At 49.3% G+C, this 27,259-nt stretch overlaps 1 protein-coding gene across 1 annotated transcript in view; it reads left to right on the top strand.

The window, feature by feature from the left end:
• The first annotated feature begins 6,510 nt into the window (after positions 1–6,510).
• Positions 6,511–27,259, top strand: part of LOC122937996 (glycine--tRNA ligase) — a 39,299-nt gene continuing 18,550 nt past the window's right edge. Inside the window, exons 1-5 of the mRNA XM_044293242.1 lie at positions 6,511–6,723; positions 13,844–13,945; positions 16,332–16,434; positions 18,958–19,099; positions 26,740–26,828. Of these exons, the coding sequence (XP_044149177.1) occupies positions 6,535–6,723; positions 13,844–13,945; positions 16,332–16,434; positions 18,958–19,099; positions 26,740–26,828 (625 nt within the window). The 5' untranslated portion in view covers positions 6,511–6,534. The remainder of the gene's footprint in view (positions 6,724–13,843; positions 13,946–16,331; positions 16,435–18,957; positions 19,100–26,739; positions 26,829–27,259) is intronic.

Genomic DNA, 27,259 nt, shown 5'->3' with positions numbered 1-27,259 from the left:
TCCCATTTCTTCTTGTTGCATGTTGAAGCTCTACTTGGAACCTTGTTAAGATCCAGCCATGCTAAATAGGATTTTTTTTGCCATTTTTCAAGTGGTCTTAAACTTTTGATCAGGACTGTACTACTATGTGGACACTATAGATACTACTGTTATAATTTGGGGGTACCAGGGGTCAATAAATCGTGGGGTCAGAGATTTTCTGCATTACAGGCATTTGCTGTGACTAGTATTTTCCCCCTCAATTATTTTTGGGTTGTAAAGATAACACTTGGAAGTGTTTATGGCGGCATGCAATCTGCTGGTATAATGCAGCACTGGAGGGGCAGTAAATCAGGCTTTCCTGTTGTACAACTCTTAGGGTCTATTCACACGTCCGTTTTTTCTTTCCTGATCTGTTCCGTTTTTTGCAGACCAGATCTGGACCCATTCATTTTCAATGGGTCCTGAAAAAAACCGGACAGCACAATGTCAGATTTTTTTTCAGGACCCATTGAAAATGAATGGGTCCAGATCTGGTCTGCAAAAAACGGAACAGATCAGGATAGAAACAACGGACGTGTGAATGGACCCTTAAAGGGATTGTTGAATTTCTTTCACACCTTTTAATTAAAGGGACTTTTTGCGCTGCTATAAACCTTTGGTCACTGGTCCCCCCACGATCAGCACTGCACACAGCAGGGCTGTCAGCCAAGTGGCTATATGAGGTATTACAGGGACTGCAGTACCAGACACAGTCAAATGTGCAGGGATGGCGCTGTGACAGTGACTCCAGCAGAGCTGGGCCCATTGTGTTCTGCGGATCACTGTGAGGGTGAGACCCCTGCCCACCACACAGCACTACCTCTGATAACCTCTGGTATGAGCTTCCACTGCAATCTCAGGACGCAAGAATGCAGAAGAAGAAGGCACTGCTGTGCGGTGGGTGCTTCCAGGTCTCCGGTCAGTGGCTCCCTCTAGTGTCATATTCTTAAATTGCACTTAAAGGGATTATTCCACCATTATATCTGATATTAAGGCCTCTTTCCGCGCAGGTGCGATGCGTGAGGTAAACGCATTGCGCCCGCACTGAATACGGACCCATTCATTTTTTATGGGGCTGTGCACATGAGCGTTGTTTTACATGCATCACTTGTGCGTTACGTAAAAATCGCAGCATGTTCTATATTCTGCGTTTTTTAACGCAATGCAGGCCCCATAGAAGTGAATGGGGTCTGAGTGAAAATCGCAAGCAAATGCGGATGCGGTGCGATTTTCAGGCACGGTTGATAGGACACAATCAGGATGGAGACCCGATCATTATTATTTTCCCTTATAACATGGTTATAAGGGAAAATAATAGGATTCTGAATACAGAATCCATAGTACAATAGCGCTGGAGGGGTTAAAAAAATAAATTAAATTAAACTCACCTCATCCACTTGTTCGCGCAGCCGGCATCTCTTCTGTCTTCTTCTTTGGGGACCTGGGAGAAAAGGACCTTTGGTGACGTCACTGCGCTCATCACATGATCCATCACCATGGTGATGGATCATGTGATGGACCATGTGATGAGCGCAGTGACATCACCAAAGGTCCTTTTCTCCCAGGTCCTCAAAGGCCTCATGCACACGTCCGTTGTTCGGGTTTGCATCCGAGCCGCAAAAGATGTGCCGCAAAAGATGCGGACAGCTCACGGAGTGCTCTGTTCCGTGGCCCCGCAAAAAAAAAAATGCATGTACTATGATAGTCCGTTTTGCGCACAGGCGGCTTCCGTTTTTTTTTGCGGATCTGCAGTTTGCGGACTGCAAAAACCGGCACGGTCATGTGCATGTAGCCAAAGAAGAAGAAAGAAGACGAGCCGAGCTGCGCGAACAAGTGGATGAGGTGAGTTAAATGTATTTATTTATTTATTAACCCCTCCAGCGCTATTGTACTTTGCATTCTGTATTCAGAATCCTATTATTTCCCTTATAACCATGTTAATGTCTGGTAATGTCTTTAAGGGGGCACTCTGTATCTGGCACTATGTACGGGGGCACTCTCTATCTGACACTATTTAGGGGGCACTCTCTATCTGACACTATTTAGGGAGCACTCACTACCTGACATTATTTAGGGGGCACTCTGACACTATTTAGGGGGCACTCTCTACCTGACACTATTTAGGGGGCACTCTCTATCTGACACTATTTAGGGGGCTCTCTCTATCTGACACTATTTAGGGGGCACTCTCTACCTGACACTATTTAGGGGGCACTCTCTACCTGACACTATTTAGGGGGCTCTCTCTACCTGACACTATTTAGGGGGCACTCTCTACCTGACACTATTTAGGGGGCTCTCTCTACCTGACACTATTTAGGGGGCACTCTCTACCTGACACTATTTAGGGGGCACTCTCTACCTGACACTATTTAGGGGGCACTCTCTATCTGACACTATTTAGGGGGCACTCTCTATCTGACACTATTTAGGGGGCACTCTCTATCTGACACTATTTAGGGGGCTACTCTCTACCTGACACTATTTAGGGGGCACTCTCTACCTGACACTATTTAGGGGGCACTCTCTACCTGACACTATTTAGGGGGCTCTCTCTACCTGACACTATTTAGGGGGCTCTCTCTACCTGACACTATTTAGGGGGCTCTCTCTATCTGACACTGTTTAGGGGGCACTCTCTATCTGACACTATTTAGGGGGCACTCTCTATCTGACACTATTTAGGGGGCACTCTCTATCTGACACTATTTAGGGGGCACTCTCTACCTGACACTATTTAGGGGGCACTCTCTACCTGACACTATTTAGGGGGCACTCTCTACCTGACACTATTTAGGGGGCACTCTCTACCTGACACTATTTAGGGGGCACTCTCTACCTGACACTATTTAGGGGGCACTCTCTACCTGACACTATTTAGGGGGCACTCTCTATCTGACACTATTTAGGGGGCACTCTCTATCTGACACTATTTAGGGGGCACTCTCTACCTGACACTATTTAGGGGGCACTCTCTATCTGACACTATTTAGGGGGCACTCTCTCTCTCTGACACTATTTAGGGGGCACTCTCTCTCTGACACTATTTAGGGGGCACTCTCTATCTGACACTATTTAGGGGGCTCTCTCTACCTCACACTATTTAGGGGGCTCTCTCTACCTGACACTATTTAGGGGGCACTCTCTACCTCACACTATTTAGGGGGCACTCTGACACTATTTAGGGGGCACTCTCTATCTGACACTATTTAGGGGGCACTCTCTATCTGACACTATTTAGGGGGCACTCTCTATCTGACACTATTTAGGGGGCTCTCTCTACCTGACACTATTTAGGGGGCTCTCTCTACCTGACACTATTTAGGGGGCACTCTCTCTCTCTGACACTATTTAGGGGGCTCTCTCTACCTCACACTATTTAGGGGGCTCTCTCTACCTGACACTATTTAGGGGGCACTCTCTACCTCACACTATTTAGGGGGCACTCTGACACTATTTAGGGGGCACTCTCTATCTGACACTATTTAGGGGGCACTCTCTATCTGACACTATTTAGGGGGCTCTCTCTAACTGACACTATTTAGGGGGCTCTCTCTACCTGACACTATTTAGGGGGCTCTCTCTACCTGACACTATTTAGGGGGCACTCTCTCTACCTGAACACTATTTAGGGGGCACTCTCTACCTGACACTATTTAGGGGGCACTCTCTACCTGACACTATTTAGGGGGCACTCTCTATCTGACACTATTTAGGGGGCACTTTCTATCTGACACTATTTAGGGGGCACTCTCTACCTGACACTATTTAGGGGGCACTCTCTACCTGACACTATTTAGGGGGCACTCTCTCTCTGACACTATTTAGGGGGCACTCTCTACCTGACACTATTTAGGGGGCACTCTCTACCTGACACTATTTAGGGGGCACTCTCTATCTGACACTATTTAGGGGGCACTCTCTATCTGACACTATTTAGGGGGCACTCTCTATCTGACACTATTTAGGGGGCACTCTCTACCTGACACTATTTAGGGGGCACTCTCTATCTGACACTATTTAGGGGGCACTCTCTACCTGACACTATTTAGGGGGCACTCTCTACCTGACACTATTTAGGGGGCACTCTCTACCTGACACTATTTAGGGGGCACTCTCTACCTGACACTATTTAGGGGCTCTCTCTACCTGACACTATTTAGGGGGCACTCTCTACCTGACACTATTTAGGGGGCACTCTCTACCTGACACTATTTAGGGGGCACTCTCTACCTGACACTATTTAGGGGGCACTCTCTACCTGACACTATTTAGGGGGCACTCTCTATCTGACACTATTTAGGGGGCTCTCTCTACCTGACACTATTTAGGGGGCACTCTCTCTCTCTGACACTATTTAGGGGGCACTCTCTACCTGACACTATTTAGGGGGCACTCTCTCTCTGACACTATTTAGGGGGCACTCTCTACCTGACACTATTTAGGGGGCACTCTCTACCTGACACTAATTACGGGGCACTCTCTATCTGACACTATTTAGGGAGCTCTCTCTACCTGACACTATTTAGGGGGCACTCTCTATCTGACACTATTTAGGGGGCACTCTCTATCTGACACTATTTAGGGGGCTCTCTATCTGACACTATTTAGGGGGCACTCTCTTTCTGACACTATTTAGGGGGCACTCTCTACCTGACACTATTTAGGGGGCACTCTCTTTCTGACACTATTTAGGGGGCACTCTCTATCTGACACTATTTAGGGGGCACTCTCTACCTGACACTATTTAGGGGGCACTCTCTATCTGACACTATTTAGGGGGCTCTCTATCTGACACTATTTAGGGGGCACTCTCTCTCTGACACTATTTAGGGGGCACTCTCTATCTGACACTATTTAGGGGGCACTCTCTTTCTGACACTATTTAGGGGGCTCTCTCTATCTGACACTATTTAGGGAGCACTCTCTATCTGACACTATTTAGGGGGCACTCTCTACCTGACACTATTTAGGGGGCACTCTCTATCTGACACTATTTAGGGGGCTCTCTATCTGACACTATTTAGGGGGCACTCTCTTTCTGACACTATTTAGGGGGCACTCTCTATCTGACACTATTTAGGGGGCACTCTCTTTCTGACACTATTTAGGGGGCTCTCTCTATCTGACACTATTTAGGGAGCACTCTCTATCTGACACTATTTAGGGGGCACTCTCTATCTGACACTATTTAGGGGGCACTCTCTTTCTGACACTATTTAGGGGGCTCTCTCTATCTGACACTATTTAGGGAGCACTCTCTATCTGACACTATTTAGGGGGCACTCTCTACCTGACACTATTTAGGGGGCTCTCTATCTGACACTATTTAGGGGGCACTCTCTTTCTGACACTATTTAGGGGGCACTCTCTATCTGACACTATTTAGGGGGCACTCTCTTTCTGACACTATTTAGGGGGCTCTCTCTATCTGACACTATTTAGGGAGCACTCTCTATCTGACACTATTTAGGGGGCACTCTCTATCTGACACTATTCAGGGGGCTCTCTCTTTCTGACACTATTTAGGGGGCTCTCTCTATCTGACACTATTTAGGGAGCACTCTCTATCTGACACTATTTAGGGGGCACTCTCTATCTGACACTATTCAGGGGGCTCTCTCTTTCTGACACTATTCAGGGGGCTCTCTCTACCTGACACTATGTACGGGGGCACTCTCTATCTGACACTATTTAGGGGGCTCTCTCTCTATCTGACACTATTTAGGGGGCTCTCTCTATCTGACACTATTTAGGGGGCACTCTCTATCTGACACTATTTAGGGGGCACTCTCTATCTGACACTATTTAGGGGGCACTCTCTTTCTGACACTATTTAGGGGGCTCTCTCTACCTGACACTATTTAGGGGGCTCTCTATCTGACACTATTTAGGGGGCACTCTCTATCTGACACTATTTAGGGGGCTCTCTATCTGACACTATTTAGGGGGCACTCTCTATCTGACACTATTTAGGGGGCACTCTCTTTCTGACACTATTTAGGGGGCACTCTCTATCTGACACTATTTAGGGGGCACTCTCTTTCTGACACTATTTAGGGGGCTCTCTATCTGACACTATTTAGGGGGCACTCTCTATCTGACACTATTTAGGGGGCACTCTCTATCTGACACTATTTAGGGGGCACTCTCTTTCTGACACTATTTAGGGGGCTCTCTATCTGACACTATTTAGGGGGCTCTCTATCTGACACTATTTAGGGGGCACTCTGACACTTTGTGTGAGCACTCTATTATAGGGGTGCAGTCAGAATTTGAGTGACTATAGCGACCCTGAACACTATAATTAGACTAAGTCCATATTCCCTCGGGGACTCCTTCAGGCTGCTATGTACTACAACCCCCAAAATAATTACTTCAACATAGAAAGGGCCCTTTTGCCCAGAACCAAGATGGCGTTCCCGGCGCTTCCGGGATGCAGAGCAGCCGGCCGGCGGGTGTCGCTTTACGGCTGTCGTTGAGCAGAGATTTCATCATGCAGTGAGGTGTGTGATGCTCGTGCTGAGGTCCCTCCCCGCCCTGCTGCTGCGACATCTGCCCGGCTCCCTGTGTCAGCACGCCCGAGCTTCAGCCCGGACAACCAAAGTCTTCAAACACCCGGCGCCCCCCAGAGCCCCCCCAGTCATGGAGGTGAATGTGGAGGAGCAGCTGGCGCCCCTCAGGCTGGCGGTCAAAGAACAGGTGAGGAGGGGGCAGGGGAATCTGGGGTGCTGTATTAAAGGGGGGCTGGGTAATATAGGGGTGCAGGTCACATGAGGGCCAGGAGCTATGGGGGTGCACTTTGTAATGGGATCCAGTCCTGTGTAATCTGGGGGCGCACTCTATAATGGGATCCAGTTCTGTATTATCTGGGGGCCCCCTCTATAATGGGATCCAGTCCTGTGTAATCTGGGGGTGCACTCTATAATGGGATCCAGTCCTGTGTAATCTGGGGGTGCACTCTATAATGGGATCCAGTTCTGTATAATCTGGGGGCCCCCTCTATAATGGGAGACAGTCCTGTGTAATCTGGGGGTGCACTCTATAATGGAAGGCAGTCCTGTGTAATCTGGGGGTGCACTTTGTAATGGGATCCAGTTCTGTATAATCTGGGGGCCCCCTCTATAATGGGAGACAGTCCTGTGTAATCTGGGGGCGCACTCTGTAATGGGATCCAGTTCTGTATAATCTGGGGGTGCACTTTGTAATGGGATCCAGTTCTGTATAATCCGGGGGTGCACCTTGTAATGGGAGCCAGTCCTGTGTATTCTGGGGGTGCACTCTATGATGGGAGCCGGTCCTGTGTATTCTGGGGGTGCACTCTATGATGGGAGCCGGTCCTGTGTAACCTGGGGGCGCACTCTATGATGGGAGCCGGTCCTGTGTAACCTGGGGGCGCCCTCTATGATGGGAGCCGGTCCTGTGTAACCTGGGGGCGCCCTCTATGATGGGAGCCGGTCCTGTGTAACCTGGGGGCGTGTAACCTGGGGGCGCACTCTATGATGGGAGCCGGTCCTGTGTAATCTGGGGGCGCGCTCTATGATGGGATCCCGGCCTGTGTAACCTGGGGGCGCACTCTATGATGGGATCCCGGCCTGTGTAACCTGGGGGCGCACTCTATGATGGGATCCGGTCCTGTGTAACCTGGGGGCGCACTCTATGATGGGAGCCGGTCCTGTGTAACCTGGGGGCGTGTAACCTGGGGGCGCACTCTATGACGGGAGCCGGTCCTGTGTAACCTGGGGGCGCACTCTATGACGGGAGCCGGTCCTGTGTAACCTGGGGGCGCCCTCTATGATGGGAGCCGGTCCTGTGTAACCTGGGGGCGCACTCTATGACGGGAGCCGGTCCTGTGTAACCTGGGGGCGCGCTCTATGATGGGAGCCGGTCCTGTGTAACCTGGGGGCGCGCTCTATGATGGGAGCCGGTCCTGTGTAACCTGGGGGCGCGCTCTATGATGGGAGCCGGTCCTGTGTAATCTGGGGCCCCCCTCTATAATGGGAGCCAGTTCTGTATAATCTGGGGGTGCACTTTGTAATGGGATCCAGTTCTGTATAATCTGGGGGTGCACTTTGTAATGGGATCCAGTTCTGTATAATCTGGGGGTGCACTTTGTAATGGGATCCAGTTCTGTATAATCTGGGGGTGCACTTTGTAATGGGATCCAGTTCTGTATAATCCGGGGGTGCACTTTGTAATGGGAGCCAGTCCTGTGTATTCTGGAGGTGCACTCTATAATGGGAGCCAGTCCTGTGTAATCTGGGGGTGCACTCTATAATGGAAGGCAGTCCTGTGTAATCTGGGGGTGCACTTTGTAATGGGATCCAGTTCTGTATAATCTGGGGGCCCCCTCTATAATGGGAGACAGTCCTGTGTAATCTGGGGGCGCACTCTGTAATGGGATCCAGTTCTGTATAATCTGGGGGTGCACTTTGTAATGGGATCCAGTTCTGTATAATCCGGGGGTGCACCTTGTAATGGGAGCCAGTCCTGTGTATTCTGGGGGTGCACTCTATGATGGGAGCCGGTCCTGTGTAACCTGGGGGCGCACTCTATGATGGGAGCCGGTCCTGTGTAACCTGGGGGCGCCCTCTATGATGGGAGCCGGTCCTGTGTAACCTGGGGGCGCACTCTATGATGGGATCCCGGCCTGTGTAACCTGGGGGCGCACTCTATGATGGGATCCCGGCCTGTGTAACCTGGGGGCGCACTCTATGATGGGATCCGGTCCTGTGTAACCTGGGGGCGCACTCTATGATGGGAGCCGGTCCTGTGTAACCTGGGGGCGTGTAACCTGGGGGCGCACTCTATGACGGGAGCCGGTCCTGTGTAACCTGGGGGCGCACTCTATGACGGGAGCCGGTCCTGTGTAACCTGGGGGCGCCCTCTATGATGGGAGCCGGTCCTGTGTAACCTGGGGGCGCACTCTATGACGGGAGCCGGTCCTGTGTAACCTGGGGGCGCGCTCTATGACGGGAGCCGGTCCTGTGTAACCTGGGGGCGCGCTCTATGATGGGAGCCGGTCCTGTGTAACCTGGGGGCGCGCTCTATGATGGGAGCCGGTCCTGTGTAACCTGGGGGCGCGCTCTATGATGGGAGCCGGTCCTGTGTAACCTGGGGGCGCGCTCTATGATGGGAGCCGGTCCTGTGTAATCTGGGGGCGCACTCTATGATGGGAGCCGGTCCTGTGTAATCTGGGGTGAGGATCTTCCTGGTGACCCTCTCAAGTGGTTCTCCTCACGTGGTCCCTGGATTATTAGATATTAGATGACCGGACACGAGCATAACCCTGTATCCATCTGTAAGTATACAACCTTAGTTATATATACTTCTGGGAAAGCTGGGTGACTGCCAATATGGCCGCCATTCTGTCTTCTCTTGCTGTGGTCACCCAGCTTTCCCATTCTCCTACCTGGCACATTTACTTGGATATGTAGGAACACCAGATGTCGGGGATATGTCTCACCGTACCTGGCAGACCGACCTTTCAGGATCCCAGAAAAGCTGTAGGGGAGCAACCCTGAATGTTTAACACTAGATCCTGAAAATCTGGAGTTCCCCTTTAAAAGGGATGTCCAGGATTAGAAGAACATGGCTGCCTCCTGCGCCAAGCCTGTTGTGTGGTATTGCAGGACAGCCTCATTCATTTCAAGGGACTGCGGTACCTGACACAGCCTATAGACAGGGGTGGCGCTGTTTGTAATTCTTAACAGTCCCTTTTTATCTTGGATTGTTGGGCAGGACGCAAAACTCCCTGCTGGTGCTGTACCTGGTGAGATTTGAACCCAGGACCCCTGTGCTGCAGGTGCTGTCCCCGGTGAGATTTGAGCCCAGGACCCCTGTGCTGCAGGTGCTGTCCCCGGTGAGATTTGAGCCCAGGACCCTTGCGCTGCAGGTGCCGTCCCCGGTGAGATTTGAGCCCAGGACCCCTGTGCTGCAGGTGCTGTCCCCAGTGAGATTTGAGCCCAGGACCCCTGTGCTGCAGGTGCTGTACCTGGTGAGATTTGAGCCCAGGACCCCTGTGCTGCAGGTGCCGTCCCCGGTGAGATTTGAGCCCAGGACCCCTGTGCTGCAGGTGCTGTCCCCGGTGAGATTTGAGCCCAGGACCCCTGTGCTGCAGGTGCTGTCCCCGGTGAGATTTGAGCCCAGGACCCTTGCGCTGCAGGTGCTGTCCCCGGTGAGATTTGAGCCCAGGACCCCTGTGCTGCAGGTGCTGTCCCCGGTGAGATTTGAACCCAGGACCCTTGCGCTGCAGGTGCTGTCCCCGGTGAGATTTGAGCCCAGGACCCTTGCGCTGCAGGTGCTGTCCCCGGTGAGATTTGAACCCAGGACCTTTGCGCTGCAGGTGCTGTCCCCGGTGAGATTTGAGCCCAGGACCCCTGTGCTGCAGGTGCTGTCCCCGGTGAGATTTGAGCCCAGGACCCCTGTGCTGCAGGTGCTGTCCCCGGTGAGATTTGAGCCCAGGACCCCTGTGCTGCAGGTGCTGTCCCTGGTGAGATTTGAGCCCAGGACCCCTGTGCTGCAGTTGCCATCCCCGGTGAGATTTGAGCCCAGGACCCCTGTGCTGCAGGTGCCGTCCCCGGTGAGATTTGAGCCCAGGACCCCTGTGCTGCAGGTGCCGTCCCCGGTGAGATTTGAGCCCAGGACCCCTGTGCTGCAGTTGCCGTCCCCGGTGAGATTTGAGCCCAGGACCCCTGTGCTGCAGGTGCCGACCCCGGTGAGATTTGAGCCCAGGACCCCTGTGCTGCAGGTGCCGTCCCCGGTGAGATTTGAGCCCAGGACCCCTGTGCTGCAGGTGCTGTCCCCGGTGAGATTTGATCCCAGGACCCCTGTGCTGCAGGTGCCGTCCCCGGTGAGATTTGAGCCCAGGACCCCTGTGCTGCAGGTGCCGACCCTGTGCTGCAGGTGCTGTCCCCGGTGAGATTTGAGCCCAGGACCCCTGTGCTGCAGGTGCCGTCCCCGGTGAGATTTGATCCCAGGACCCCTGTGCTGCAGGTGCCGTCCCCGGTGAGATTTGAGCCCAGGACCCCTGTGCTGCAGGTGCCGACCCCTGCGCTGCAGGTGCTGTCCCCGGTGAGATTTGAGCCCAGGACCCTTGTGCTGCAGGTGCTGTCCCCGGTGAGATTTGAGCCCAGGACCCCTGTGCTGCAGGTGCTGTCCCCGGTGAGATTTGAGCCCAGGACCCCTGTGCTGCAGGTGCTGTCCCCGGTGAGATTTGAGCCCAGGACCCCTGTGCTGCAGGTGCTGTCCCTGGTGAGATTTGAACCCAGGACCCTTGCACCACCACTACTTCTGCTGTGTGAGCGGCAGAAAGAACTGTTGCCATGAGGCACTGTGTGGCCCGCGCCTCCTGCTGCCCTCATAACACAGCCTGGTGACCTCTGAGGTCAGGACAGACGGCATTCATCCATTGTTCACAGAGGGGTCATTGCTCAGGGATCAGCGGCTAAATAGAATCATCCTGGGGTCCTGCGCACGAGGGGGAGGCACGAGGACAGAGCGGCGCAGGTTACGTCATCTTCACTGTCACACAGGTGTATAGGTGGAATATACCAGAGCACAAGGATAAGAGGGGTCCAATAACTGGGATGAACCATAACTTACTGATTGTCATGGGCTGATCGTTGGGATGTACCATAACTTACTTATTGTCAGGGGCTGTTTGCTGGGATGTACCATAAGTTACTGATCTTCAGGGGCTGTTCCCTAGAATGTACCATCACTGATCGCCGGGGTCCGATCACTGGGATGTACCATAACTTACTGTACTTATTGTCAGTGGCCGATTGCTGGAATATACCATAAGGCCCCATTCACACAACCGTAAGTTTGCTCCGCATCTAATCAGCAAAAAAAAAGAAGTAATAAATGGATGCATCATGGACATCATCCGTATTTTTTGTAAATCTGCATTTTGTGGAGCGCACAATACATTCAGTCGTGTGAATGCATCCCAACTTGCTGATCTCCATGGACTGTACCATATCTTACGGATCGCTGGGATGTACCTTAATTTGCTGATTGTCGGGGTCTTAACACTGGAATATACCATCACTGATTGTCAGGATCTGATCGCTGGAATGTACCATCACTTAGGCCCCTTGCAGACGAGCGTGAGCGGAATAGGTCCGGATGCGTTGCGGATGCGTTCAGTGAAAAATGCGTGATTTCGCACGCAAGTTCATTCAGTTTTTTCTGCGATCGCATTGTTTATATTACTCGGGCAATGCGTTCTGCACACGCGTGATAAAAAACTGAAGGTATACAAACAACTTTTCTTAGCAACCATCCGTGAAAATCACCGCTCATGTGCACAGCCCCATTGAAATGAATGGGTCTGGATTCCGTGCGGGCGCAATAAGTTTGCATCACGCATTGCACCCGCGCGGAATACTCGCCCGTGTGAAAGGGGTCTTATCGCTGGTATACACCATCTTACTGTTTTGCCATGGGCTGATCGCTGGAATGTACCATATCTCACTGATTGGGGTCCGTTCGCTGGGATATACCATCATTTACAGATCTTCAGAGTCCGATCTCTGGGATGTACCATCGCTTACTGATCCGTTGTGGGGGATTGTATCGTAGGCTGAGTACGTGTCCGGTTCTACGCTTTCTCCTCCACCGCCCCCCTCCCAGACTGAAGGATGATGAGGTTTCCCCTCCAGGCGCCTCCTCCTGCCACGTTCTCTGTAGTCTTCCCTGCAGACAGAGAGAAACCCGAGCATCCAGCGTCTGATGCAAGAACCCGTCAGCCGCTGCGGGGGGGAAGCAGATGTTTTATGGGATGTTTCCCCTTTAAATGAAGAAGAAAAAAAATAAACTATCCCATTTGTTAAATTATTTTTGTCTGTTTCAAGGAAAGCTGGGTGACGATCAGTATGGCCGTATTAAAGGGATCACACGGCTTTCCCTACACTGCCGCCATGTGGGTGATTAGAAAAACACGGCTGCATCTGAAAAACAGCGCCGCTCCTGAGCACAGGTTGCCCCGTCCACCTGACGCGCCGCGCGGCGACATCTTGCAGAATTGTCTATGGACATCCAGTAATCCAGAATATCTGATAATCCGGCTCCTGCCGATGCAGAATTACAGGAATTTTTCATTTGCAGTGCAGCGGTCTGTTCTTTCAAGCAAGAACTCTTCTTGCTGTCAAGAGCGTGGAAGCATTCTGGTTCACGACCTGAACACACCTAGTCCTGCTCACACAGTGGAGAGTTTGTTACAGTGTGTCAGCGCAGACAGTCCTCTGTGACCTGGACTCCGGGCTGGCAGCTCTTGGCTGCGGCGGGGCTGCGGTGCGCGCTTCAGTCCGGGCTCTTGGTCGTGTAATAACATCGGATTAGGGCGTAAAATCTCCGGATTTAGCTCATTAACTGCAGTACAAACAGATCCCCCCCCCCCCCCCACGCCTCATGCCCGGGGCAAGTCGCCCAGTGGGTCATCACCGGTTGACTAGGAGATTTCTCTGAGCGGGGGGGGGGGGGGGGGGGGGTTTCTTTACAGAAATTGTTTAGCCACTTTGTTTCCTATTTTGTATAATTCTCCTGTTGTGCCTGCAGTGTAAAGAATGGAGGTTGTTTTTTTTTTTGTCATCATGGTTGTCTTTGCCTATGAAACATCTGTGCACTTTGCTATATTTTGCTATATCATATAAACATATATTTATTAGAGTGCAAAAGCTAACCTCCATACTTTACACTGCAGGCTCTATGCCACATAACGTACAATATGAAAGCAGACGCCCCTGACCTGTGGGTTCTGTAATGAGGGGAGAAAAAAACCCTGTATCAGACCTTCTCTTCTCGCCCCACTTTGCAGGGTGACCTCGTGCGGAAGCTGAAGGAGGAGAAGGTTCCTCAGGTGGATGTGGACCGGGCAGTAGCGGAACTAAAAGCCAGAAAAAGAACCTTGGAAGCCAAGGTAAGCGTTACTTACCCGGACTGAAGCCAGGGGATGCTCTGCTGCTTTGGACATGGCCCTGATCAGAGTCAGTGGTAGACTAAAAAGTATCCCACATGCTTTACACTGCAGCTGTGCTTGCTTGAATTAGCTACTGAATATTAACAGCGGCTCAGCGAGAAGTCTGAGTACAGAGATTTCTTTTACAGCAAGGACTGAATGATGATAAAATACATGAAATATTGGTACTGAAGGGGGAGGAGCGGAGTCTTCACATGAGACTGTCCCTGGTGTCTGCACTATTAGTCCTGGCGCGGGCTGCACCGATACAGCGTGCCGGAAAACCGCGGAAACGCAGAACTGACAGGAGCCGTGCTCCCACTGTAATGCCCTAGCTTAACTCCATAGATGCTGCGGTCAATAGCGACTGCGGCATCTAGGCCGTCAGAAGGAGAAGGCTCCCTCTGCCACCATCAGGCATGGCAGCCGGGGGCTGATCATGACTGTGTGTCTATTAGGCCTCATGCACACGACCGTGGTGTGTTTTGCGGTCCGCAAATCGCGGATCTGCAAAACACGGATGGCGTCTGTGCGCGTTCCGCAATTTGCGGAACGGCACGGACAGCCTTCAATTTAAATGCCTATTCTTGTCCGCAAAGCGCAGACAAGAATAGGACATGTTATATTTTTTTTAGCGGGGCCACGGAACGGAGCAACGGATGCGGACAGCACACTGAGTGCTGTCCGCATCTTTTGCAGCCCCATTGAAGTGAATGGGTCTGCATCCGAGCCACCAAAACGGCAGCTCGGGTGCGGACCCAAACAACGGCTGTGTGCATGAGGCCTTAGACTGCACAAAATTGAATGAGATCTGATACTTGCAGTGCAGCAACGTAACGAGACGGGTGCAAAAGGGGTAGAAAAACGCATAAAAGGAGACCGAGACCTATCTGGTATCGCTGTAACTGTGCTGACCCATAGAATAGCAGCCGGCATGCCGTAGAACAGGGGCCTTCTCAAACAGCTGATCGGCGGCGGTCCAAGGTGTCGGACTCGGCTCTCTAGGACGTACCGTTCCTGAGAGATTCCCCAAAAATTACCTGCCTTATCCAATACAAGCCTGCCAGCCTTTCTCTTCATATCCCAACTGCCATACACACGGTCACATGACCCTTATCAGCCAATAGAAGCGCGCAGGCCCTTAGTCTCCACATACACACAGTTTTACTCCAGGTTTCCATCACAACCCAGCCATTTTTCTTCACCGCTGTAGGTCAGTGGCACGACACATAGGGCACAACTACACTGCTACATGTGCCGTGCGACAATTTTTATAATGATAGTCTATGGTGTTGCACTGCGGCATGTGACATGCTGCGACGTGACAGTCGCCAAAAAATCCGTCTTGGATGGATTTTTTGCAACGTTCGTGTCGCAGTCGCAGCATGTCACATGTCACAGTGCAACACCATAGACTATCATTATAAAAAAAATTGAGACAAAATGTCGCGCGACACATGTCATCGTGTAGCCCTAGCATTAAAGGAGCAGGGTACTGTGGAGAAGACTGTTAAAGCGGCAAATACTGTGGAGGTCACTGTTAAAGGAGCAGGGTACTGTGGAGGTCCCATTTTAAAGTGGCGGGGCACTGTTGGGGGGGTCAGTGTTAAAGGGGCGGGGTGCTGTAGAGGTCACTGTTATGGGGGATACTGTCGATATCTTGACGACACACACAAACATTAAATGAAATAGATGAAATTTACCCGTGCGAAGCCGGCTCCTTCTGCTAGCCTTATATAATAATAGGGAGGATTACTTCCAGCAAACGGACCGGTTCTCCTCATAAACACTGCGTCTGTTTTATGGCCTTATGCATATAGAGTCCTCAACCTCTAATTAAATCTTATCTAAACTTGTAATACTAGTCCTCTGTGCCGTAATATTTCTAACTCCACCTGTTCACTGATACATCCAGTATTACACTCCAGAGCTGCACTCACTATTCTGCTGGTGGAGTCACTGTGTACATACATTACTTATCCTGTACTGATCCTGAGTTACATCCTGTATTATACTCCAGAGCTGCACTCACTATTCTGCTGGTGCAGTCACTGTGTACATACATTACATTACTTATCCTGTACTGATCCTCAGTTACATCCTGACTTATACTCCAGAGCTGCGTTCTGTATTCACCAGTCTTCAGAGGTGGAATCTCCCAACATTCCCTGCTTGTTCAGTATCTGTATTCTGGGAAATGTAGTCTCTACACCATGTTTCTGACTTGGAAATTATGATCTGAAAGCAAACTTGCTGACTTTCCATCAATGACATGTAGAATTTTAAATGCAGCTCTTGAGGTTGTAAATGCCGGCTGTAAACTTGCATTCTATGTTTTTAAATACAGGAATTGTCTCTGCAACCCAAGGATGACATCGTGGACCGAACCAAGATGGAGGACACTCTGAAGAGACGCTTCTTCTACGACCAGGCCTTTGCTATATATGGAGGTGCGGGCTTTACTGGGTGGCTCACCCATAATAAAGCAGGGACGGTGCAGAGAGATTAGGTACTGCGCTTGCTGTCAGTGACTGGGAACAACATTGTTCACATCCAGACCTGTCCTGGCCTGTTACTTCTCCCAGCTGAGGGTTTGTTACAGCAGCAGCACAAATCTCTTTCCTGTCCTGATAGTTTGTTACAATGTATCAGTGCAAGTAACGTGTATCAATCTAGAGAGCAAACTGTTGAGGGTTGTCGTGACAGGTTGCTAATATAACAAACCCCTTGCTGTGAGAAGTCTTACGAAGGTCACACAGGGTTAGGCCTCATACACATGACCCTAGTTTTGGTCCCCATCTGATCTGCTTTTTTTTGTTTTTGGAGTGCCGCAGATCCACTTATTTCTATGGAATACGCAAAAAAAAAAAAATCTTACGGCACACGCATGTCATCCATGGGATCATTCCGCAAATCATAGATCATGTCCTATTCGGGTCCTGTTTTTTCGGAGCTGCAGTACCACACACAACCTGGGCGAATAGGTGGCGTAAAGCAGCCATGTTTTCATTCTAATGCTGGGAGAACGCCCTAATCAAGGAGGACATTATTAAATGTGCGGCTCATGTCGCCCTCTAGTGTCCGTGATCCGGTACTGCAGCTTATTTTCCGTCTGCGGAGATGCAGAGCTCCCTGGGGGGTGATCCCTCTCTAATTACATTGTGGGGCCGCGTGTCCCCTCTCATTTACATGATTACAAGAAATCCTTCCTTGCTCTAAGCTTCTAGTCGTGAACTAATTAAAAACTGACGTAGTAGACCGCAGCCAGAGAAGCCTGCACCCTGGCACTCCAAATGTTTCTCACATGCTGGGAGTTGTAGTTTCACTGGGGGAGCGGTAGGGCCGTTTCTTGAATAAGGCGTAACCACTGAATCCTGGCCAGTAGTGCACCTTTCTAATAGACCTCAGTCTTAGGGTCCATTCACACGTCCGTTGTTTCTTTCCTGATCTGTTCCGTTTTTTGCGGAACAGATCTGGACCCATTCATTTTCAATGGGTCCTGAAAAAAATCGGACAGCACAATGTCTGATTTTTATTTATTTTTTAGGACCCATTGAAAATGAATGGGTCCAGATCTGTTCCGCAAAAAACGGAACAGATCAGGAAAGAAACAACGGGCGTGTGAATGGACCCTTAGGCCTCTTTCACACGGGCGTCATGTTTTTTGCCCGGATAAGAGGCGGGTGCGTTGCGGGAAAATGCGCGATTTTTCCGTGCGAGTGCAAAACATTGTCATGCGTTTTGCACTTGCGTGAGAAAAATCGCGCATGTTTGGTACCCAGACCCAAACTTCTTCACAGAAGTTCGGGCTTGGGATTGATGTTCTGAAGATTGTATTATTTTCCCTTATAACATGGTTATAAGGGAAAATAATAGCATTCTGAATACAGAATGCTTTGTATAATAGTGCTGGAAGGGTTAAAAATAATAAAAAAGTTAACTCACCTTCTCCTCTTGTTCGCGCAGATGCCACTCTGTTCTTTAGCTGTGGACTGAATGACCTGAGGTGACGTCAGATCACATGCTCCAATCACATGGTCCATCACCATGGTGATGGAGCATGTGATCTGACGTCATCAAAGGTCCTTTAGCCCACAGATAAAGAACAGACCGGCATCTGCGCTAACAAGAGGAGAAGGTGAGTTAACTTTTTTTATTTTTAACCCTTCCAGCACTATTATACAAAGCATTCTGTATTCAGAATGCTATTATTTTCCCTTATAACCATGTTATAAGGGAAAATAATACAGTGAATAGACTGTCACCTAGAACCCATGCGTGAAAATCGCACCGCATCCGCACTTGCTTGCGGATGCATGCGATTTTCACGCAACCCCATTCATTTCTATAGGGCCTGCGTTACGTGAAAAACGCACAAAGAGGAGCATGCTGCGATTTTCACGCAACGCACAAGTGATGCGTGAAAATCACCGCTCGTGTGCACAGCCCCATAGAAATGAATGGGTCAGGATTCAGTGCGGGTGCAATGCGTTCACCGCACGCATCGCACCCGCACGGAAAACTCGCCCGTGTGAAAGGGGCCTTAAAGGGGTTTTCTGACCTAGGATAGGTCATCAATATTAATATCCTGGAAAACCCCTTTAAGATCTCTGCTTGCTAAGATCTTTCAGGTTTACGCCGACAGGCTGGAATTCCATATAGACCTATAACTTCTCACAGCTGAGGGTTTGTTACAGCTGTGTGAGGTAATGACATCAGCGCCACAAATCTCTCCTGTCCTGATAGTTTGCTACAATGTGTCAGCCCGGTGTCCACACTGGATACCATTGTAACGAACTCTCTGCTGTGAGAACTACTAGATCTGTACCAGTTTTATCTTCTGGGCCATAATCAACCCCTTAAAGGGCGTGTCCGGCCTAGGAGCCAGCAAGTTCAGTGGTGCTGGATTAGCGGACTTCTCCTATAACCGCCATGTATCCCGTCTCTGTACATAACTCTGGTTCTGATTGCAGGGGTGAGCGGCCTCTACGACTTTGGACCCGTCGGGTGCGCTCTGAAGAACAACATCATCCAGGCGTGGAGGCAGCACTTTATACAAGAGGAGCAGATCCTGGAGATCGACTGCACCATGCTCACCCCCGAGTCCGTCCTCCGGTAATGATCCGCAGATGGGGCAACATGTGGGGGATCAGCCTCTATGTGGGGGGGGGGGGGGGCGCACCAACTCTAATCCTGGAGGCTGTTTCTATTCAATGAAAGAAATCGGGCCTTATTAAAATATTGGTCTTTGATGCCCACCTGCAGACTGTTTTATTAGAACCTGCATATAAAATAATGAAGCAACTTTACAGTCTGCTTTGTGTATGCAGCTCTCCTGCAGACCTGTGTCTCCATGGTTACAGGCTGCGTAAAACCCTGTGTAATGTGTTCCTGCAGTCACCTGTTAAAGGGGTTTATTTTAACCCCTACCCCGTGTGCATTTTAGGGCTCCCCCCCCCCCCATGCTTTTTATTGTCTCTTTTGAAGAGCTATTACTTTTCTGTTTTTGCTGCTGTTCTCACACGAGGACTTGTTTTCTGCAGGACAAGTTGTAGTTTTTTTAAAGGGGTTATCCAATCCTATAAGAAGCCTGCCGATATGCTGGGTCCCCGCAACCTGTGCCGCACTTGGTCCCTGCACCGCTGCTGCTTCTCCCAGTGCGCGGATGAAAACATCCCCCATCGGGGCAGGGGGGGATCGTCCCCTTCCCACGCCTGCCATTGGCAGCCCCCCACACCGGATGTTTTCATCCAAACACGGGGAGAAGCAGCGACGCGGGGGGGGCCAGGTAAGTAGAATCAGTGTGAGGGGCGCAGGATATGGGGGGACATTTTATAGGATTGGATAACCCCTTTAATGGCACCATTTTGGGGTACACATAAGGCTACTTTCACACTTGCGTTCGGAGCGGATCCGTCTGGTGTCTGCACAGACAGATCCGCTCCTATAATGCAAACGATGGTATCCGTTCAGAACGGATCCGTCTGCATTATATTTCAGAAAAAAGTCTAAGTGTAATTTGTAGTCAGACGGATCCGTTTGAAATTGCACCATATTGTGTCAACGTCAAACGGATCCGTCCCCATTGACTTCCATTGTAAGTCTGGACGGATCCGTTTGGCTCCGCACGGCCAGGCGGACACGAAAATGCTGCAAGCAGCGTTCGGGTGTCCGCCTGCTGAGCGGAGCGGAGGCCAAACGGTGCCAGACTGATGCATTCTGAGCGGATCCGCATCCACTCAGAATGCATTAGGGCTGGACGGATGCGTTTGGGGGCGCTTGTGAGAGCCTTCAAACGGAACTCACAAGCGGAACCCCGAACGCAAGTGTGAAAGTAGCCTTACTTACAGATTAACTTATTAGGGGGAATAGGAAAAAAAACAGCAATACCGCCACTGAGTTTTTGGGTTAGAAATTTGGCGGCATTCGAACATTATAACCTTTTATTCTCTGGTTATAATTATATTTTTTTAACATTTTACTACTTTTTGCACAATAAAACCCCTTTAAAAAAATAAATAAAAAATATTATATATATTATATTAGATTATATTATATTATATTTTTTTTTTTTTTTTTTTTTATTTGGTTCCATGGAGCTGTGTGAGAGCTTGATTTTTGTAGGATGACTTTTAATTTTAATTATCATCATTTTGGGGTAAATAACACTTTTTTGATTTTTGTGGGCAATCGTGGCACAGATACTGATCCCGTAGGACAGAGGGATAAAACTTAACATTAAATTTTTGGTCAATCTAAAATTATAGACACCAGAGGAGGAGCCTCTACACCAAACAAAAATTATTAACAAGACAGCCCAGCGGGCAAAATAGTACATATATAGATAGTGTGACCAGGATGTTATAAAAAGCAGGAACGTTCTCACCCGATTGTGGATCAGGATGTCTCATGAGGAAGACTGGAGGTGGAAACGGTCCTTTGATGCTTCTCGTTCACACAGAAAGGATAGGTATGCCCCTTCAGATTGGGTGGGTGACGGGGTGGTTGACCCTATTTTGCCCGCTGGGCTGTCTTGTTAATAATTTTTGTTTGGTGTAGAGGCTCCTCCTCTGGTGTCTATAATTTTAGATTGACCAAAAATTAAATGTTAAGTTTTATCCCTCTGTCCTACGGGATCAGTATTCATGCTACATAATTTTGGGATTTAGTGGGCCTGTCTGACATACCTGGCCCTATAGTTAAATTCTTTCTATTCCGTATACTAGGCATGGCGGGTTTTCTTGCTACCGGCTTTAGTGCAGAAAACTGGCTCACTGAGGCTAGAGAGATTTTTTTTTCAGAAAAATAATTCTCACAGAAAAAATACACCCCGTGATTTAACGCAGCTTTCAAAGAACTGACTGACATATACAAGGACCAAATTCTCTCCTGGTGGGAGGTGCAAAGCCTGGAAAGTTATCTGAAGCACAATATCGTGCCCAGAGGTCTTAGGATTGCACTCCTACCAGGAACCAGATTCCGTAACCCAGGTTTTCTTAGTAAATGGGGAAAAAGAAGCCACAGAAAGTTCCCTGAGACTAATGCGTCTTCTGCTCATAGAGGAGAAAAATAATCTTGAGACTCTGAATAAAAAACTGATTGTGAGCATTGAATCGGCTCAGGTATTCTCACAGGAAGCCGAATTTGCGAATAAGGAGAAACAACTCCAGAACCTCCTTGAAAAATACCAATACCACCTGAAGGAGCGCAAGCACCGGCAGTTTGTGAGGGACCTGGCCGATTTCAAAGATAACAGAGTCTACTCCTCCATTGCTAATAGGAGGGACACTACAGGAGCCATAATTGAACAATCATCCACTGACACCGATTGCTCAGACTCCGATAACACATCTAAGGGTTCAAGATCTTCCTCGCGGGGAGGTAACCGCCGTGGGCGTCAGAAGGGGAATTCACGAGGACGGGGGCAATATCAAGGTACCCCCAACCCTCGTTTTTGAGGGACAGGCCAACACCAAGGTCCATCAATCCCGCAACAGACGTATCCATTGCGGAATCGCCTGCAACAACCTCCAAAACCATAGGTCCTCAGGTAGTTAACCTTTCGTCTCGTAATCTTAGTTTCACTGAGATTGAGGTTCTCCAATTGGGCCTTTCTTTCGTTCCCACCCCCTCTTTTAATCAGTTTGAAACATTTAAAGATCTCAATCTATTTGTCAGGAAGGTCCGTTGGCATAAGTTCCACAAACTCCAGGATAAAAAACAGTGCCGTGAGTTAGGTATACCCCTGGACATTTTAGCGGACGTCCGCCTGCTATATGGACTAGACGGAGAACTTGACAAACTAGAAGGTCAGGGACCATTTACTAATCTTAAGCTTAAGAGTAATAGGATGCCTCCCAATCTGGGTGAGCTGTCGTGTGTGGATGTCTTCTTCAGTACGGTCTCGCAGGAGATTGAGAATTTACGTCCCACTTTCCATTCTAATATTGACCAGGCCCATGCCACCGCTGTATCTAGTCTGGAGACTGATCACTCTATAGTGATCAAGCCCTCCGATAAAGGGGGCAACACGGTGGTCATGGACCATGGCCAATATACGGATATGTGCGAGGCCCTGCTGAGGGATTCATCCACGTACGAGGTTCTTTCTGCGAACCCAACAAATAGATATAGACTAGAGTTGAAAAGCATTCTTGATGAAGCTAAAACTGCGTCTATTATCTCTGAGGACGAACATAAATTCATGTTGCCCACTCATCCACGCTTGGCGACATTTTATTGTCTGCCCAAACTCCACAAGGGAACACGTCCTTTGAAAGGGCGCCCCATTGTATCCGGGGTAGGGAACTTATCCCAAAATGTAGGGATTTATGTGGACCGTGTTTTAGCCCCTTTTGTGACTTCGCTACCATCTTACACTCGGGATACTACACATTTGCTCAAACAACTGGAGGGCATTCACGTCGATAATACGAGCCTTCTGGCGAGTATCGATGTGGAGGCCCTCTACTCCAACATTCCTCACACCCTTGGAATGAAGGCAGTTGAGCATTTTCTTAGTACCCGTGGTTGTTAGTACCACGCCCACAGCCTCTTTGTCCTCTCCCTCCTTGAGTTTACCTTGACCACCAATGTCTTCTCTTTTAATGGGAGACTCTACCACCAGCTCAGGGGCACTGCGATGGGGTGTTCCTGTGCCCCGTCGTACGCCAATCTGTTCCTGGGCTGGTGGGAGGAGACCCTGGTCTTTAGGGATAAATGTTCCATTCTCTTGGACCGGGTCGGCTTGTGGGCGCGGTACATTGACGACATCTTCATCATTTGGAACGGGGACGATGTTTCGTTCCGTTCACTGGTGAAGATGTTCAATGACAACCACATCGGCATGCACTTTACTTGTGAGGTTGGGGGCACCATGTTACCATTTCTTGATGTCCTCATCTCCCACACACCTGCTGGCGTTCTGGAGACGTCGATTTACCGTAAACCGACGTCTACCAATACCCTGCTTAGGTGGGAGAGCAGTCATCCTCTCCCACTTAGGCGGGGTATTCCTAAGGGGCAATACCTCAGAATCAGGCGCAACTGCTCCACGAAAAGAGAATTTGTCAGACAAGCTGCCGACCTACGTACAAGGTTCCTTCAACGTGGCTATCCCGACAAGGTCCTAAGGAGAGCATTTGAGTTTGCATTACACTCAGATAGAACATCCCTCCTTGTTCCTAAACCCTGCACTACGCCATCTTCAAACATCATTCGCCCCATTATGACCTATGATAGGGCCGCTGGGGAAGTTAGACGCATCCTACAAAAAAATTGGGGTATTCTCCAACTAGACCCTGATTTGAAAGAAGTGGTGGGGGACTACCCTCACGTCACTTACCGCCGAGGACGGAGTCTTCGTGATACATTAGTGTCGAGTGAATTCATACCCCCACCCTCTGTGTCAGGTTCAGCTTGGCTCAAATCAGACATCAAGGGATGCTTTACATGCAGCGGGTGTATTGCCTGTCCCTACCTAAAAACCGGTAAAGACTTTTGTAGCACGGTTACAGGGAAGATATATCATATACACCACTTCATCAATTGCAGGACCCGTGGCGTTGTTTATCTCCTGTCGTGCGAATGCGGCAAGGGATACGTAGGGAAAACTATCCGGGAGCTGCGCAGACGTGTCGGTGAACATCTTGGCGACATAGCCAAAGCTAAGGACACTCCGGTCGCCAATCATGTTCACCGTCAACACAATGGGAAAGCCCGCATCACTGTGATGGGCATTGACCGCGTTCTACCCCCCAAACGCGGAGGGGACTGGGACCGTGCCATATTGCAGCGCGAATTGCGCTGGATTTACTATTTGAAAACAGTGACCCCCATGGGATTAAATGAACAGCTCAATTTTAGCTGTTTTATTTGATTATCCGGTTATCTGTACTCTCTTCCCCCGCCGGGCCGGTTATACCCCTCCTTTGGCCGATGTACATTTGAATCTGCCTCTAATAGTCTAGTTTATTTACTTCATATAAATGAAATGTTACCATGGATCCTTATAACCTTGGATCCACTTGGCAATTAATTGTGTAACCATGAACAAATGTGCTCAATTCTTTTGCCCACACACCAATCCGCCACCTGCCAATACACCTTGGGTTTCCTCCTCGGCGCTGGGGCAGTGGGCGTGCTCTTTACCCCACATCCCCTGACGAAGCCACGGAGTGTGGCGAAACATGTCGGGAGGGGTGGTATGACGTCCTGTATTTTAAACAGTGCCTGAAATGTTAGGGACTAGTAATAAGAGTACGCTGCAGAGACAGCACCAGACATTGAGGAGTGGAATAGAGCATGCCACATGAGCGGTTAGCGCGAACAGTGACTTCTATGGATGAAATAGAGCAGTCAGTAGCACAAAAGTGTAGAGTGTAGCCTAGAGACAAGTGAATTGAGCAGACTAGTGGCAGCTTCAAAAGTACACACAAACCTAGCAACATTGTTTACTGTTGTCCAGCCTGAATATAAAGGCCGAACGATAAAAGCCATCACATTGTATGAATGCACAAACAAAGTAACAGCAGAGGCTTGTAGGTGCAGCTATACCCCATATAAATGAATGGGAGGCACTGCACTCCTTAGTGGCTACATATGACAAAGGCAAATACATTTATACACTCCAATTGTAACCTCCATCAGACACTGATAATTTTAAGTTTTCTATAGTTGTTTGGTTCATCTATTTTAAAATAATAATCAATAAAGAAATATTTTTATTTTCAGTTAGGGACCCCTACAGGGAATTTAGGGTCTGAATAGACCATAGATGCGTTATTACTCTTTTCGGCCCGACGCGCCCTGTGACCAGTTACTGGTCATGTGATCCATCGCATGCCGTGCGGCGTCATCTCCTGGCGACGCGCTCCACGAGCCGCGTCTGGGTGAAACGCACGCTCACCTCCTGCGTTCCACCGGGCATGTGACATTCTGTTCACCTAGTCACATGCCCGGAAGAAGGAAGCGGCAGGGGAACCCGGCGGGATTGGAGTGTATTTAAGACACAGAGTGGTGAGTACACTCTGCTGACAGCCTGCCCTCGGATTAACCATCCTGTGGCCCAGTGTTATCCTATAGCTGGCACCCACTGGTGCATCTATATTGTATGACATAATTTTTAATGCGGTCATGCCCTGTGTGTTTTAGCCAGAGTTTTTCGTACTACTGTCTCTTTGGTCGCACAGACCCAATCCATAGCCCTGTGTGTACCATTGATCTCCCCTGATGATTTTCTGTGACGAACTGAAACGTGACACGTAGGGAGCATTTTTTAGGGACTACTAGGGTTTCTGTCCCCACAGGGCCAGGTATCCGGACGGGGACGCTCCTTGCGGGGTAAGTCCCCGTATAGATAGGTAGGGCATACTAGCCCCTGCCCCCCTTCTTAGGGTCGCCTAGGGTCAACCACCCCGTCACCCACCCAATCTGAAGGGGCATACCTATCCTTTCTGTGTGAACGAGAAGCATCAAAGGACCGTTTCCACCTCCAGTCTTCCTCATGAGACATCCTGATCCACAATCGGGTGAGAACGTTCCTGCTTTTTATAACATCCTGGTCACACTATCTATATATGTACTATTTTGCCCGCTGGGCTGTCTTGTTAATAATTTTTGTTTGGTGTAGAGGCTCCTCCTCTGGTGTCTATAATTTTAGATTGACCAAAAATGTAATGTTAAGTTTTATCCCTCTGTCCTACGGGATCAGTATTCTTGGACTTTAACAGGCAATCGTCTGATTGCTCCTATAATACACCGTACTGCTTATGCAGTGCAGTGTATTATACGGTCACTGCTATACATTTACCAGCCTGATGGGCATACATAGGAGGCAGGCCTAGGACCTTCATTTGGCCCCAGGCTGCCATATGAAGACATTGGCACCTCGCAATCTCATTTGCGGGGTGATGATGGGAGATAGAGGGAGCTCCCTCCCTCTAAGCCACTTAGATGCTGTGGTTGCTATTGATCATGACATCTAAGGGGTTAAATGCCCTGTAAATTAGGTGGTCATTAAGGGGTTAATCAATCTTACTATAATAGGTGCCGCCCCCTTGGACTGTAGTGGTCTCTGATGGAGAATCACCTGACCAGCCCTATTCATCAGAAAACTCATGCTGCGCATGCGCAGATTTCCCCTGCGCAGTTTGTATATATATTTTTTGTGGGGGTTCCTGATGGACGGGTCTAGTCACGTGATGGGGTAAGGGTCATCTCCATACTTAGTCCTCATCTGCTTATCTTGCTGGCAGGACGTCCGGACACGTAGACAAGTTTGCAGATTTCATGGTTAAAGACGTCAAGAACGGAGAGTGCTTCCGAGCCGACCATCTTCTAAAAGGCAAGTAAAGCACCGCTGCGTCCCAGTAACCGTCTCCAACTTTGCAGCCATTTTTTAAACTAGCATCAAAAAATAAATTAAACAACTTTACAAGTACAGCTCTAATACTATGTGTCTCCATGGTAACAGACTACAAGCCAGCTCTAGGTAGTCTGATTCTGCATTTAAACTCCCTTTTATCACCTGTTAACTAGAAATGATAGAATCCTGGCTGCATGTACAGTCGTGGCCAAAAGTTTTGAGAATGACACAAATATTAGTTTTCACAAAGTTTGCTGCTAAACTGCTTTTAGATCTTTGTTTCAGTTGTTTCTGTGATGTAGTGAAATATAATTACTCGCACTTCATACGTTTCAAAGGCTTTTATCGACAATTACATGACATTTATGCAAAGAGTCAGTATTTGCAGTGTTGGCCCTTCTTTTTCAGGA

Source organism: Bufo gargarizans, chromosome 5 (genome assembly GCF_014858855.1).
Source record: "Bufo gargarizans isolate SCDJY-AF-19 chromosome 5, ASM1485885v1, whole genome shotgun sequence".
Lineage (NCBI taxonomy): Eukaryota > Metazoa > Chordata > Amphibia > Anura > Bufonidae > Bufo > Bufo gargarizans.
The sequence above is the reverse complement of the archived record's forward strand: the minus strand, read 5'-3'. Positions and strand labels throughout refer to the sequence as shown.